General features: G+C 44.1%; 1 protein-coding gene across 2 annotated transcripts in view; it reads right to left on the bottom strand.

Moving 5' to 3' along the window:
* Positions 1 to 15,733, bottom strand: part of FRMD5 (FERM domain containing 5) — a 334,173-nt gene that overhangs the window by 14,050 nt on the left and 304,390 nt on the right. For both annotated transcript variants that reach the window (XM_081288807.1, XM_081288806.1), the window contains exons 5-8: positions 15,253 to 15,350; positions 12,442 to 12,565; positions 9,536 to 9,623; positions 1,728 to 1,816 (exon numbers count right to left, since the gene is read on the bottom strand). In XM_081288807.1, the coding sequence (XP_081144933.1) occupies positions 1,728 to 1,816; positions 9,536 to 9,623; positions 12,442 to 12,565; positions 15,253 to 15,350 (399 nt within the window). The remainder of the gene's footprint in view (positions 1 to 1,727; positions 1,817 to 9,535; positions 9,624 to 12,441; positions 12,566 to 15,252; positions 15,351 to 15,733) is intronic.

The raw sequence follows: 15,733 nt of genomic DNA, 5'->3' as shown, positions 1-15,733 counted from the left end.
TTTATATCTGTATTATAAAGTTGAGGGGCCAGGGCTGTGGCTCAGTGGTAGAGTGTTTGCCTAGCATATGGGGGCACTGGGTTCGATTCCCCATACCACATAAAAATAAACAAATAAAATAAAGGTATTGTGACCATCTACAACTAAAAAAATATTTAAAAAAGAAAAAAATAAAGTTGAGACACGGTGAAGAGACTCCCTGAAGAAGTGGTACATGAAAGGAAGAAAAAGATCGAGAAGCAGTGTGGCTTCTGGAGGGCAAGGGATAATTAGAGACTATAAGTATCTGTAAGAGTGCTTCTTACTTGTTCCTAGCTAATTGTGTCCTCTAACAGGGTCCTCATGAGACAGCTACCCTGGTCAGAATGTCACTGTCTAAGGAACATTGAATATCCCAGATATATCCAGGCAGCAAATGATGTACACTAGGAGAAGTGTGATCCTGCTCATTGTCTTTTTCTGAAAAGTATTTTGTTGGACAGATTTCAAATCCTCACATCAACACCCAGAGAGCACAATGAGGACCACTTGAGGAAGCCAAGGAAGCGGGTATGTTGGGTAACTCCAGGTAGCAGGCATGTCTGCTTGTCTGAGTAGCAGTTTCTCTAGCACTGTTGTAGATCATCCTGTTGCTGTTATTCACAAGAATAATCTGGGTTTAAAAATGACTGGTGTTCTAAAGAGGGCAGAGGAGGGCAGACACCTACAGCACCCCAGAAAAAAGCTGATTGGAAACCAGCTCTGTACTCAGACCCTTCATATGCTCTTCTGGAGAAGGTAAAGGGATGAAGACAGGGAGCAGGCTTTGCTACTGAGTTCTGCTGGACCAGGGAAGCCATTTATCCAAGTCCATTGGAGGAACTGGCCAGCTTAGACATGGCAGGCTGAGACCTAAGCAGGCACAGAAATCACAGGGACTTAGTAGAATATGCAAAATGTCCTAGGGAGGCTGATAATGTTTGCAGGGGCCAGCCATCCAAAGGGGCTCAAGTATAATTCAAATGGCAATCAACAAATTGGAGTCTTCCCAGCCATAAAGAATAGTGCCCAAACAAAACAAAAACTGGCAGGAGGAAATGCAGTTCTAAGAAGCCGCAGCTGTGGCAGAGGCTCTTGCCTGCTAGAAGTGGGAGTGGAGAGTAGGGGAAGGAAGACAGTGTGGACATGACTCCTGGATGTGGAAGACACTTAAGGCCTAAAGGGGAATAGGAGTGAGAGCAAGCAGCATCTGAGCTCTTGCAGACCAGTTGCCCACAAAGGAGGTTGGTCTGAGAGGGTGTTGTGCAGAGTAACAGGATGACTTATCTGCCCTAGGGGTCATGGTCTGTGTTGTGGAGTAGATAGGGGAGTTGGGCCATCTATGGAGATGCTCTCAAGCAGCCTTAATAGGGTTGGCAATGGTCCTTAGCAGGTGATGGCACCAAGGACTCAATTCTCTTGGGAATTTTGCTTTCCTAATATTGGCTCCAGCCCCAGGCCTCCCCAGAAATTAAATCTTCTTAGTCTTTCTCTCTCTGGAGAGGCTGTTGGCTCTCAGGGACAACCTTGTGGAAGAATAGGATCCCTAGGAAGAGACCACTACCTTCATCAGTTACCATTCTCAACACAAGGCTTTGGAGAGGGCTCCGAACCATAATTACCCAATCACAGACAAAGGACATGGGAACCACAGCCCCTCCCCAGTTAGTGAGATATAATGAGCCTGTTTTGGAAATGAAGATACTCACCATTTAATGAAGTGGACCCTCTTGTTTCCTTGAAGAACAACAAACCCAAAAGGAGTGAAGGCCAGAAATGCAGCATTTCCTGACACATCCTGCAACATAGAAAGACTTCTCATTGGGGTGATGTAGGCATAGAGGTGAAAGAGTGAGAAACATAGTTCTTCATAGGGAGGAAAGGTTACTACCTCACAGAAGGTTGCAGAGGCAAGAAGCAGGGCATCTGGAATCACTAGACTATGGTTAGAGTCCCAGCCTTGCCACTCACCAGCTTACTGAGCCTGTTGCCCTTATCTGGAGGTACCAACCTTAGAATGTTATGAACTAACAAAGAGAACCCCCCGGCATTGGTGATGAAGAGAACCCCCCGGCATTGGTGATGAGATTGTGCAAGGGTGTACAATTGTTAAACATAGAGTTACCATAAGATCCAACAATTCTACTTCTTGGTACGTGCCTGAGAGAAATGAAAACGTGTCCACACAGAAACTGTACCTGGATGTTAACAGTAACACTATTCATTATCATCCAACCAGCAGTAACAGTCCAATACATTTTGCAGTGGAAAATGTCCACCAATTGATAGGTGAATAACCAAGTGGCATAGTATCATACATGGAATATTATTCAATAGTAGAAAGGAATGAAAAACTAATACATGCTACAACATGGGTGAACCTTGCAAACATCATGCCAAGTGAAAGAATTGATCAAGTGTTGAATGATTCCATTTATATATAATGTCCAGAATAGGCAAATCCATAGAACCAAAAGGAAGATTAATGGTTCCCAGGAGCTAGGGAAAGAAGTAGAGCAGTGCCGGCTGATGGGTATGGGGTTTCTTTGTTATGGGGGTCATGAAAATATTCTAAAATTAGACAGTGGTGATGGTTGCTTAAGTATGAATAACTAAAAGCCACTAAACTACACACTTAAAAGGGTAGATCTTATATGAATTATATATCAAAAAGCTGTTATTAAAGAGAAGCAGTTATCATCAACATGATGGTCCTATGACACTGGGCTCCCTCAGGAAAGTTTAGCTGAAGATAAGCAGTAATTGGTTGAGTAGAACAGTTACCACCAGCCCTGAGGTGCCTGAACCAATAGACAGGTTCTCCTGGTCACTGGTCCTCAGTTTGTAAATATCAGGCTTGGGTTTCTGCTGAGCAAGTGGGAAGAAGATGTAGCAGAAGGTGTTGATCATGGTTCTGTGAAGTGGAAAAATGAGCTCCACGAGGAAGGAGCTGTCTGAAAGATTACAGGGCGCTGAGTACAGTGGCACAATCCTGTAATCCCAGCAGCTCAGGAGGCTGAGGCAGGAGGATCGTGAGTTCAAAGCCAGCCTCAGTAAAAGTGAGGTGCTAAGCAACTCAGTGAGACCCTGTCTCTAAATAAAATACAAAATAGGGCTGGGATGTGGCTCAGTGGTTGAGTGCCCCGAGTTCAATCCCTGGCACCCCTCACCCCCCCAAAAAAAGGTTTTGGGGCTTCTTTTGTGACAAAGTTCAGGTAAGAATCTACTATCAGGCTGTGTGGTGATGACAGAGATGACCAGAAAACTAAGCAATGAAACTGGCCAAACATGCCAAAAGAATTTTCTGGCACAGCTCAGGTGATGTTATGGAGTCCATACACCTGGCAGGAGGCTTGTGAGTGGAAGCTGTGGCTGCTAGGCCAGGTGAGCCTGAGGGTTGGCTCTCCTGATCCTTCGCCTGCAGAGTTTGCTACCCTGGCATAGATTTTCAGCCTGATCAGCCCTATGAACATAGGGGCCTCTGCAGGGTCTGATGAGCCTTGCCTCAAGGAAAACACAGGTTTGCCTCTTGGAGTCATGCAGGTTTGAGCTTCTGGGCCCAGAGAATAAACTAATTATACATTTCACAAACATTTCTGATTAATGTGTTGTTATCATTGTCCTTTTCTTTGGGTCAAGATCCAGGCACTTGGCTATAAGCGTGGTGTCGTTTAACTCATGGGCATAGCAAAAAGTTTTTAAAAATAACTGGAATGATGGGGTTGCCATTGTGGTTCAGTGGTAGAGCGCTTGTCTTGCATGCATGAGGCACTGGGTTCTATTCTCAGCACCACATATAAATAAATAAAATAAGATATTGTACCCATTTACAACTAAATAAAAAAGTTAAAAAACAAAACAAAACAAACAAAACTGGAATGAAACACTGCAAGGCCACAGGGCTGGATTTTCTCCTTCCTGTCATCAGTGCTTGGTGGTGGTTATTAATATCTGAGAATCACACACCGCCCACAGACACTGTTCCTGCCAGGAGGCACCAGGGCTATCCTGGCTGACTTGGCAGAGATATGGACCAGAGCACAGTGGCCTCTGCGAAGAGAATGCCTGGGAGGCAGCCTGCCTCAGATGGAAGGTGGGTGCCAGGCTTTCTACTCCTTGTGCAAGCAGGATTCAGGGAAGTCCTAAAACTTAGAGACTCCAGGGTAGAGACCTTATTGTGAGGTTAAAAAAAAAAAAGAGTTTCAAATTTTCTTTCTTGTGGAAAGAGCTTCAGTCTTGGTGTAGGACTCAAGCTCGGCTTATTGTTATTATTTTTTTCAGCTTATTATTTGCTCTGTGGCTTGCTTAACTTCTCCAAATCCCAGTTTTCCTCATTTGTAAAATGAGGACGATAATACCTATAGAAACACTACCTTCTGATGTTAGGATGAGGGCCCAAATGCCTCACTGCTAGGAGGTGGCCAGTGGTGTTCCTGGAGAGGGATGAATTTGTTGTACTCATCATTAATCATTCACGAGTTGGGGTAGAACACACTATCCAACATGACCTGCATCCACTCAGCACCATGAAGGGTCACCAAGATGACCAGAAAAGGAATTTTTGAAATCAAAGCACAGATGGATATTGGAAATAGGAACATTGGTCCTCCTCTGCCCAGTACCCACAGGTTCTACCTGCAGTTATATACAAAGCAGCCTTCTGCCAACAGCCAACCAAGAGGGTCTCCTGAAAGAGTCAGGACCATGGCACTCTTGGTTGTAGGGTCCCTGGGGTTATCCTGTCCCTTCTTTAGTCAGTCTTGGATGAAGCCTCTTATTCTTGAAAAACAATAGGAAAGATGACTCCACATGCTCTTCCAGACACTAATAAATCATTTCTGAAAGAGCTAATGGTTGGGGGACCGTTAAGTCAGTCATGAAAAATCACAGTTTCAAAATACTTAAACTTAGCTCCAAGAAACTAGAATGGAAAGGAAGAGGAGGTGGTAGCACCCTATAAGAGACTTGATGGCACTTTATGACAGCTCAGAAATGGAATTCTTGGTGGAAACTTGCCATCTGAGTGGCTTTAGTCAAGTTCATCATTTCAGAAGTGAAATCTATCACCCTGTCCACAGCGCAACCAAGAGGGGCCCACTCATGAAGGGAAAGTCACCTCACATCCTCTGAAGTCAGGAGCAACTTGTCAAGATGGAGGAAGCGTTTCTTATTTAAAGAGGGGGACAGGGGGCTGGATGATGAAAGTAATGATCCTATTTTAAGGTCAGAGAAACAGTACAATTTTATTTTTGTTATCTAATCTAGATCCTGCTGTAATCAATTTTCTCCTGGTCTATACAGAGCAGATATAAACTGGTAAAATTACATTAAAATTTTTTATAATGATTACAGAAATCTTTTTAAATTTTTTTTTAGTTATAGACACAATATCATTTTTTTTAAAGTTTATTTTTACACGGTACTGAGAACTGAACCCAGAGCCTCTACCACTGAGCTACAACCCCAGCCCATGATTCTAGAAATCTTTATAGGTCTGTGTCTTATCAGAATTGATGGTGACTCGTGCTTGGTGCCTAAACAAATGCCATATCGGCAGAAGGAAGACCATTAACAGTAACAACAAAAGCACTGCATTGAGACCAGATAACTCTGGGTTTGAGTCTCAGTATTGTCCTAACCAGTAACTTTAAGCATGTTAGTTAGTCCCTCAAAGGGAACTTCTTATCCCCCTCTTATTCCTTATTATCTATACCTTCAAAGGCTCATCTTATCTTAAATAAGGACATATTCTTGGTAGTGATGTCGTAAAGATGTTATAATGCCAGTGGCTCAGGAGGCTAAGGCAAGAGGATCGCAAGTTCAAAGCCAGCCTCAGCAATTTAGTGAGATCTTGTTTCAAAATAAAAATAAAACAGGCTGGGAATGTGGCTTAGCAGTTAAGCATCCCTGGGTTCAATCCCTGGTTTAAAAAAAGAAAAAAGGTTGAGATAATGTATGAAAGGACCTAGCACATGCAGAGTTTCAATAAATGGCACTTTTGAGACATATATGATAAAAAGGTCAGGCAGAGGCTGGGTATCTGTGATGAGTCTAACTGCTACAGGAGACTCAAGGAAAACAACTAACCTTGGGGCCAGCTTGGATGGAACAAGAAGGTAGTTAAGGCTGGAGAGGCATCAGGGGCAGGGAACATGTGCAACAATGGGCTTGGGCAGCTGGGGGCTTCTGCCAGGAGTGGGGAACTGAAAGTTGAGGCAGAAAGCTCGGGACAGGCTTGTAGTTTGGAGTTTGGGTCTTATTGCACACCTGCTAGCTAATGGAATGCTCTGGCTGTCCTAGACAGGGTTTATGGCTCCTCCTTCTGGTCCCAGGACCAGACAAGGACACTCTGAGCAGAAGGAAACCACCAGTGTGTACAGGACAAACAGCAGCTTCTTAATCTGTCCAGGAGAACAGAGCCCAGCTGAAGCGTTGTTCTGATTTCATTTAATTATCAAAATGATTCCTCTTCTTCTGTCCTCCTTAGGGCTGCATGCCCCAGATTCCCAGGGCCCAGTAATTGCCTCTCTGTTAATAGAAATCATCAGTATTTATTATACCAAGTGCACCAGCTTGTTTCAGCTCTCCTTGTAGCGACATTAAGGGAAGTACTTGGTAGCACATCACTAAAGTGACTCTACTTACTGGTAAGAGTAAAGGCTCCCAAACTGCTCTCCTTGCTCAGGAGGGCTGAGGAAACCATGGCTAGAGCCTAATGAGAGGAGCCAAGGGACCGTGTGTGGGGTCTGCCTGCAGACCTGACATAGCCCCCGGTAAGCAGAGGCAAAGGGCCCAGGAACAGGGAAGTCCAATGAGATGACCACCCCCACCTCCCCAAAGTAAGTGTGTGGGGCGTGTTTTCTGTTTTACATAGGGTACGTACGTGACCAGAGTGTGAATTCTTCCTCTGCTACTCAGGGCCTGGTGAACCTTGATGTCAACAGAACATCAGCCTTCTTGATTGTAAAACCAGGAGTATAACATCCAGCCCCTTTTCCCCATAGCTGGCTGAGGAATAAATTAGAAATGATGCAAAAGGAGTTCACTGGGCCTCTGTTGGAAGGCGTGCCACATTCTGCTCTTTTCCTCCCTCCCTTGGTCCCTCCTCCTTCCTCCTCCTTTCCAGGAATTGATGCTGCGGAGGTGAGATGATAGGATATATAGGATTGGGCTGCACAAAGGGTATGAATGCTGGTTTCTCCCTGCAGCCTCTTCAGCCTCTCTATGCCCAATGTTGGACAAACTTATCAAAGTCAAGGCTGAGCCAGGAGACCCATATTTGTTGGGTGCATGTGGATTTGGGCTGGTAACCAGTCTGGCTGCCATTCTACATGACTTCCAGACCCCTATGGACAACAGTGGAGAATCCCACCCACCTCTAGTTAGGTGTTGTGCTTGGGGTCACTGCCTGCCCACCTCTGTGCTGTAAGCCCAGCTCAGGGACCCCTTTCATGAGTGGCCTCAAATGGATTAGGCAGGTTGGGCTCAAATTCAGACATGATCCCCACACCTTCTACTTAGCCATATCTATCTTTAAGCAGCTATGTCATTTCAGGTCCTGGAGTGACTCAGCAGCTCAGGGAGCACAGTTATTGAACATCTACTGTGTACTTAATCACAGATAAGAAAAGTGAGGATCAGAAGTCTCCAAAAGCCTCAGTAAGTAGGAGACAAGGACTGGAGCCTTGGGCCAGCTGCCCCCCGCCCCCCAGCTCTCACTCCCATGGGGTATCTGTTGAGAGTGTCTGAGCAGTTGATAGAGAGGTTTAAATTACCTCTGTTACACAGGAAACATTATTTGGGAAGCATTGCTAATTTGTAAGTATCGGTATATCAATTCTTCGGTATAAACCGACATGGATATGTTTTCTGACAGTATCGGCCCAAGAACACAGGGGCCAGATGGCAATTGACTGTACTAGTGGATAGGCAGTTATGGGGTCTGGAAGACAAGCAGGGTTTCAAAGTGCCAGAATGTTTTAAGATTCATATTAAATCCTACGCAAGGATAATTCACCATCATTTCACTAGGGAGCCAAAGAAAACACTGTTCTGTCCCCATGTCACTGTGTCCCATAGTTTGTGCTGAATTGTGTCTTCCTTTCTTCCGGATTTATATGTGGGAGTCTTAACCCCCAGTACCTTAGAATGTAACCTTATTTGAGGACAGGATCTTGACAGAGCTAATTAAGTTCAACTGAGGTCATTAGTGTAGACCCTATTCCAATTTAACTGGTATCCTTATAAGACAGGAGATTTTGGACATTTATGAACAGAGGGCAGACAGTGTGAAGACACAGGGAAAAGACAGCCATCTACAAGCCAAGGAAAGAGGCCGGGAACAGATCCTCTGAGGCCCTCTGAAGGAGTCGACCCTGACAGCACCTTGATGTCAGGCTTCTAGCCTCCAGAGCCAAGACAATACATTTGTGTTGTTCAAGCTACCCGGTCTGATGCTCAGTTATCATGGCCTAGGAAGGGAACATGCTGCTCTTGAAACTTAGTTTCCTCTCACCTCTCAGGAAGGTTGATGTTGTTCAGCTTCTAGCTGACACTATCTCCTTCAGATAAGTTGGAAAACTGTTTTTTTTGATACTGGGGGTTGAACCCAGGAGCATTCTGTCACTGAGCTACAACCCCCAGCCCTTTTTATTTTTTATTTTGAGACAGGGTCTGGCTAAGTCACAGAGACAGACCTCAAATCTGTGGTCTTCTTGCTTCAGCCTCCCAAGTGGCTGGAATTACAGGTGGCACTAACACACCTAGCCACAGCTGGTTTTACGGGCAGTGCTGTAACCTTTTTGGTATTGGAAAGGCAGGCAGAAATGTGGAGAAACTGAGGCAGAGAGTGAGAATTCAAAGCACCAGGGACAGGGGGATACAGTGGAGGGAGGCAGAGAGAGATGACAGGAAGAGGCCACGGGTCTCTGCTGCTCTCAGCAGGGACTGGGGCTGCTGGTGATCATCTCCAAAATGCCAGATACGTGTGAGTAATTACAGAGGTTTCTCTGGGCGCAACTTCCCCAGCTGGTTCCCATCTCACCCTTACAGGCACATAATGGAATTAAATGTGACTCCACTGCAGTTCCTTCTGGTGACGTTTGTCACTACAGTCAATAAAACCCACTCTTGGAAAGAAACTAGATTACGGGTCAGGGAAGGGTGGGCAGTTGCTGAGTGCTTCTGATCACTCCCTGTGAGGGGCCTTCTACATTCCTCTTCTCTTCATTTCCACCAAATTACCCACTGCTGGCCAAATAGGGCCCAGTTTTGGATTGTTATTTAAATGGACTTCTTTTCTGATGCTCTGACATTTATGTGGCACCACAGAATTATGCAGCATGGAATCCAGAGGAGTTTTCAACCTGAGACATCTTCTCTGGCATCTGTCACTGGAAGAGCCACTCCTGCACACATTGACGGGGATAAGCATGTGGTCCTAAGCATATGGTCCTTTGCTCCTGTTACCCTGTAGAGGAGGCACAATCAGTGAGGTCTCCCACATGGGGAGTCTTACCTTACATGGGTGAGGATCCACCCCATAAGTCTCCAATGTCTGTGCTTTTCTTAAGAAGTTCAGTTCTGATGTTGCTGGTGTTTGACCACTGGAATAAAGAAAATGACATGATTTCAGGGCTTCCTGTTCTCAGAGGTTCCTCTGATACAAAACTCTCTACAAGAAGTGCTCTGGGTGAGCTACATACCTCCAGTTTTCCTAGAGTATGCTCTCTCCTTGGTTCTAGACCAATTTCAGGGATTCAAGTCTAGGTGCCAAGCCCTTTGCCTGCCACAGAAGTATTTTTTCCTGTCTTGGGTTCACTGGCAGATAGATGTAACTTCAGAGTGAGACAGGCTACATAATGAATCACTGGGATGAATGTGAATAATAGGGAGTGGTGGAGTCTGTGGCAAACTAGGGAGTACTCCCTGCATCTAATGAGTGCAGCTGCTCCTAAGTGCTGAGATTATAGGCACATGAGAGAGGTGCTAACTTTGTGGTATTTCACAATTTTGAACATTGTGTGTGTGGGGGGAAGCACATCTGTAGCTTCGATGTAGGATATAGGTTTCTCTATAATCTAGGAGATAGCACCGTGTTCCCCACACTCCACAACAGCTCTGCCTGTCCATAGGGTGGTACTATGAAAAGGAAATAAGCTGGAAAAGGAAGAAATCAGCAGTGGATCCCAGCCATCTTTGAAGAGCCCTTTGCATCACTCTCCTCCAAGCTGCCTCTTTTGCAGGTGTGTAGATAAGCTCACCACAGAACCAGGGGCATGATCACCATCAGGCTCGCACATGGGCGTAGAGCCCTGGAAGAGCAGATGGGCTTCTGTAGATGTGGGCTGGGCTTTGGTGTGAGGAAGGGTGGGCAGCATGATGTCAGCGATTCTGACCCCCTGGAGGGCAGGACTGAAAGTTGCTCATTTCTAAGTTTATCACTGGCCAAGTAACATGGCAGGAAAGGAAGACATGTCCACCCAAGTGAGAAAGAGGCTAGACTCCCTCCAGAGTCCCTCTGAAGAGGCGTTGCTCAATACCTTTATGTGCCAGCCTCTGTGCTACTTGCTGGAAAATAGACAGAAATAAAGCACATGCCTGGGCCCTCATGAATTCACATCAGAGTTGAAGGGAGCAGACACATTTTTACACTATGAAGGTGAGGCTGAACCTGTGTCAGTAGGTATTAGTGTGAAGGTATTAGTGTGAAGTTACATCTATCTGCCAGTGAACCCAAGACAGGAGAAAATACTTTTGTGGCAGGCAAAGGGCTTGGCACCAGAGGTGGCCAGAGCATCACTGTGCCTTCCAAGAAGCATCCTCATTCCCTGTGTACAGGGTGGTGGGCAGTGTGGGCTCCATTCACCCTGGATTGGCCAAAATCCCAGGGCCCTCAAAGCTGACATCTTTCTTAGGGGAAACTCCTGCCTTGAACAAGGTTTGTGGAGTACTCTCCCCTCTATTACTCTGACCTCTATGACCCTCTGGGCAGCTCTTGCTGGACATCCCTAATGTATGAATGAGACCTCACACAGGTCTGTTTTGTCTGACCTTACCACAAGGGGTCACTATTTCCCCAACACAGTGATGCGAGGAACCATGGGGCCCTGCACAGGGAGAGGTGGAAACACCCAAGATCATAACCTTGATAGGTGTCTCTATTCCTCTGGAGTCTGGAACCTGGCTTGAAACCCACAATGGGAATAGGGACTGTTTACAAAGGCTCAGGAGGCTTTGGGTTACATTCTTTGGTAATACCTTAGAGTGGAGAAGGTATGGTGTGGTGTGGGCGTGGGAAAAAAAGGAACTAATTTTCATTTAATATTATCATTAGGAAACACCCCCTTCTCCCCAGTACAGTTCTTCCTCAGAACACACAAACATTTTTAAAGATTTTTTAAAAGTATGTAATGTGCTAAAACGGTGACATAACATTTTTTAAATATATATATATATATATGTATTTTTAGTTGTATATGGACAGAATACCTTTATTTTATTTATTTTTTTATGTGGTGCTGAGGATCGAACCCAGTGCCTCACTCTATCACTGAGCTACAACTCCAGCCCAGTGACATAACATTTTGCTATTTTATGATATTCTATTGCATATACTGATTCTTTTCATAGTTATCAGTTTGGGTGATCTATTCTATCATGATACATTGAGTGGAGCCCAAACACCCTATTCTTGCTCTTTAAAGTAAGTCTTTGTCACAGATCCTATTTCATGTGGGTAAAAGGATGGATTAATGCTTCTTTATGGAATTTTATAATTCTGGGCAAAGTAAGAGACATTGAGCAAGACAAAACTCCATGTTTGAAACCACTTCTCCCCTGCATCCCACTGTGTGGGGTCAGGGGCTTCAAGCAGGACGTGTAGTGGAATTAGGCAGTGCTAAAAACACAGACCCCCAGATACCCCACTATGTCTGTGAGTCAGAGGCCAGCTTGGGTGATCCATTTTCTGACCAGAAGCTACCTATCATGTCACTGCCACAGACTGACATCAGAGTCATACTTTTTATTTATTTATTATTTTTAAAATAACCCAAGTCAACACCTTCTCTTTCTCTCTCCCTCTCTTTCTCCATAATACATGAGATAGATCCCAGGGCCTCAGGCATGCTACCACTAGATCACACCCCTAGCCCTATCTTCTTTTAAGATTTTCCCTTACTTTTCCACTGTTAATTCTTCTCTCTGTACTTCATTTATCTTAATGAAGCAAATACCTCCCAGAGCCTAATCCCTCTCCATTTCCCCAGCAACACAAAAGCAACTTTTTTTTTTTTTTGCTTTTAAGCCTTGGCCTAAACCACTCTTCTTGGACAGTGAGCCCACAGAGTTGGGCTTGTGTTGTCAGTAGATCACTGACAATGCTACATCCCAGGGGCAGGAAGGGCAGGGAGCATCACACACCTGAGTTCTGTCTTGTGAATCTCAGCAATTTTCTTTTCCAGCTTCTCTGAATGTTTCGGAAAAAACTGGAACTTGGAGCTGTAGCCTTCAGGGTGTTTCCCTGGGTCATAATCTCCAATCTCCGCTTTTAAAGGGAGGTAGAAGAATTGTGTGGAGACAGATAAATTATCGCTTGCAAAGCAACAAGATATTAACACACACAGTAGCAGCCAAAGCACACACCAGATTTACAAAGGCCAATGGGTCTCAAGCACAGCTGGGCAGAGGGCAGGTGCCTTAGGAGCATGTCCACCTTTGTTTTCCTGGTTGTGCTCACTGAGTTGACATTCAAGTCTAAGGAGAGAGAAAGTAGAGCTAACCCTGTGTTCTGAGGTCACCCACAAGTAAATTTGCAATAAAAGAGCATAGGGCTGCACTATGGTCTTCAACCATTCAGTCATGAAGTATGGGCCTGGGAGCAATGCTCTATAAGACAGCAGGAAATGGTGAGCTTGATCAGGAAGACAGAGTTCCTGCGCCTGAGATGGGTCAGAAATCCAAAGCTCATTTTGAAGATTTTAGCAGGGACAAAGCTAGTTGATGAGTGAGCCATGATCCACATTTAGAACTCAACCCTTACTCCAAATCAAATTTTTAAAACAGTAAAAATTCAATATTCACAGACGGTTGACCATGTGTCAGGCTATAAGAACCAGACAGTGTCATCAAGTTTAGAAGCACCAAATTCTAGGGCTGATTTCTCAATGTCCTGCTTTCTAAGGCAGTAATAAGTAATTTATTTTGATTTTATTTAGTTCTAAGGCTTTTTCTCAACAAGGGGCTTTCTCCTCTGGCCATGCACGGAGCAGTTCAAAGCTCTTGAGATCTCAGATCACAGAACTCTGGGAGGGCTATGGACCCACAGTGCTTTCCGCAGCGCTCCAAGTCAGAATCCAGCTTTCTCTATGTGAAGTGCTCTGCAGAGAACATTCTGGGTGTGACAAAAGGAAGGAGGAGGTTCCAGCTGCTTTGTGGATGTCCTCTCCTTCCACAGAAAGTCATGACTGCTTCAGATAAGAGAGGAGTAAATATTAGGAGGAAAACATGTCCTCCCTCCTCTCACAGCCAATATTGTTCTTATGGCTTGGGCCTTTTCACTACAATTCTAACTCATGTAACCATGGTCCATTTTATGTTTTGAATATAGCCCTTGCTGCTCTGCCACTGCAACTTATTTCTAAAATGAACACGTTTCTTTCTTTTCCTCTCTCCCTTCTCCTCCCTAATCTCTCCCCTTCTTAAGCTCAGGGGAAACAGGATTATCTTTTTTTCCCCTATCCTCAGCAGGGTTATCTGTCCTTGGACACACACCTACCACAGGAAAGAAGTAATTCAGACTTTGGGGATGGCACCAGCAGATCTCAGATATGATCATCTCCCAAATTAACAAGTGAATTACAACTTCTGATAGAACAGAGGAATGTAGTCTTCGAATCACCTCTGTAAAAAACCCAGCTCCCCTTGATGGGCAGAATCACAGCCTCTGGGACAGAAGTTCCCTGTGCTTCTCCCTTGCTAGCAAAGCAATAAACCTCCTTTTTCCTTTTTCTCAAAGCCATGTCCTCATTATTGGATTGGCACTGGAGACAAGGACCAAACTTTCAGTAACACTCACAGTTCCTTTCAAATTACTTGGGAATTTCTATTACTTAGCAAGAGACTAAAGGTTTCCCCTGTAGTTTGTTAGTGACCTTGAACCTTGGAATAATTTATTTTGATTTTATGTAGAAAGTACCAAATGGAAAACATTAATGTTGGACATCAAGTACTTCTTTGAAGAAAAAAAAAGTAGCAAAATTCAATATGATTCTCAGGGTAAAATTGAAGAAAAGACTAGAGCTTAAAATTACATTAGGTCAGGCCAGGGTTTCTTTTTAAAAAGAAAAGGGTACCCTTTGGGTTCCTCAAAATTAGCAAGCACTTGCTAGACTTTCCACTTAGCTGATTTTTAAAACAGGAGTCTGAGAAGTCAAAATGGCAATGGGCTGACTTTTATATTCTTAACACAGTTGTGATATTTTTCCTGCCAGAAGGACTTTAGTTTCTTATTGGCAAGCACTTTCCAGTTTCTCTTTATAAAGTTGCTTCTGAGAGTTCACGTATTTCTAATTAAGAGTTCAGATTCTTTGATGGAAACTTCATGATTTTAGTGTTGTGGTCCAAGATGATCCAGTTGTAATGACTTTCATTCTAAGGACTAAGAAGTGGCACTTGGGAATCCTCAACATTTCATGAAAGGATAAAGGGACATATGTGAAGAGTGCATGACTCTCCCACTGTTTTTACCAAAAAAAAAAAAAAAAAAAAAAAGCCAGTCTGGGCATCTGGGCATCAGCTTTGATGTGAGGCTCAACTCTTAACTTATTAACACATCTTGGAAACATTTTCAATGTTGAGCAATCTGAACTGAAAGATCTCTATAAAATAGATACCAGAATTCATAGACACTTCACACCTTAAGAGATTTGCATGAGAGGATACAAAAAAATTGATTTTGATTACTCTCCAGAGTCTCAATAACGTTATCAACCAAGGGCAAATCTCCTAGAGTCAGAAGGACTTATGGGGCTGGCAGTGAGACCTTAGGAACGGTGTAGGATTGAGTGCTTTCTGTGTTTTCTGGCTCTAGGGAACCTGCACAAAATCCTCCAACTTGGACTCTGTTTCAAGCTAGGTACTGTCTAGATCCAAGAAGTAGTCATCTGTGGTAACTGAAATAATGTAATAAGGACTTAGCATGAAAAGCAAATTTATCCTGTCAAAAGTCATTACCTTGAAGGATATAAGCTGCTAACAAGGCAGCATCAGATGTTTTACAGAGGAGGCGGCCATGGTAGAGATCCCTTTTGATCTGTAGGAAGACTAAATACCTGGAGAGAAAACAGAGAGTGAACTAGAAAAGATTTCTTTGATTGCTTTAAAGACATAAATATGTAATATAAACCTATCAAAATTTTTGTCAGGACACCTTTACTACATTTTTTAAAAATCTCAAAACATACCATAGAGAAAAATGCATTTTTCATTTCCCTAGAGACTCTTTCAAACACTTTGCTTTGAATTGGTTTGAGGTTAAATTCAAAACAACCCATCCACTTCCCTAGGCAGCTCAAAATATAAATGGCACTTACTGGTAAAAGCCCCGTTGCTCCATCCACCCCCAACCCCTGGCCCCAGTGCTGGGATTTGGAAGGAGCCAGCCTCATCATCCAGTACTGAAAATGAAAACCATGCCAGGGCTGGGGATGTGGCT

Source organism: Spermophilus citellus (genome assembly GCF_964194105.1).
Source record: "Spermophilus citellus genome assembly, chromosome: 4".
Lineage (NCBI taxonomy): Eukaryota > Metazoa > Chordata > Mammalia > Rodentia > Sciuridae > Spermophilus > Spermophilus citellus.
The sequence above is the reverse complement of the archived record's forward strand: the minus strand, read 5'-3'. Positions and strand labels throughout refer to the sequence as shown.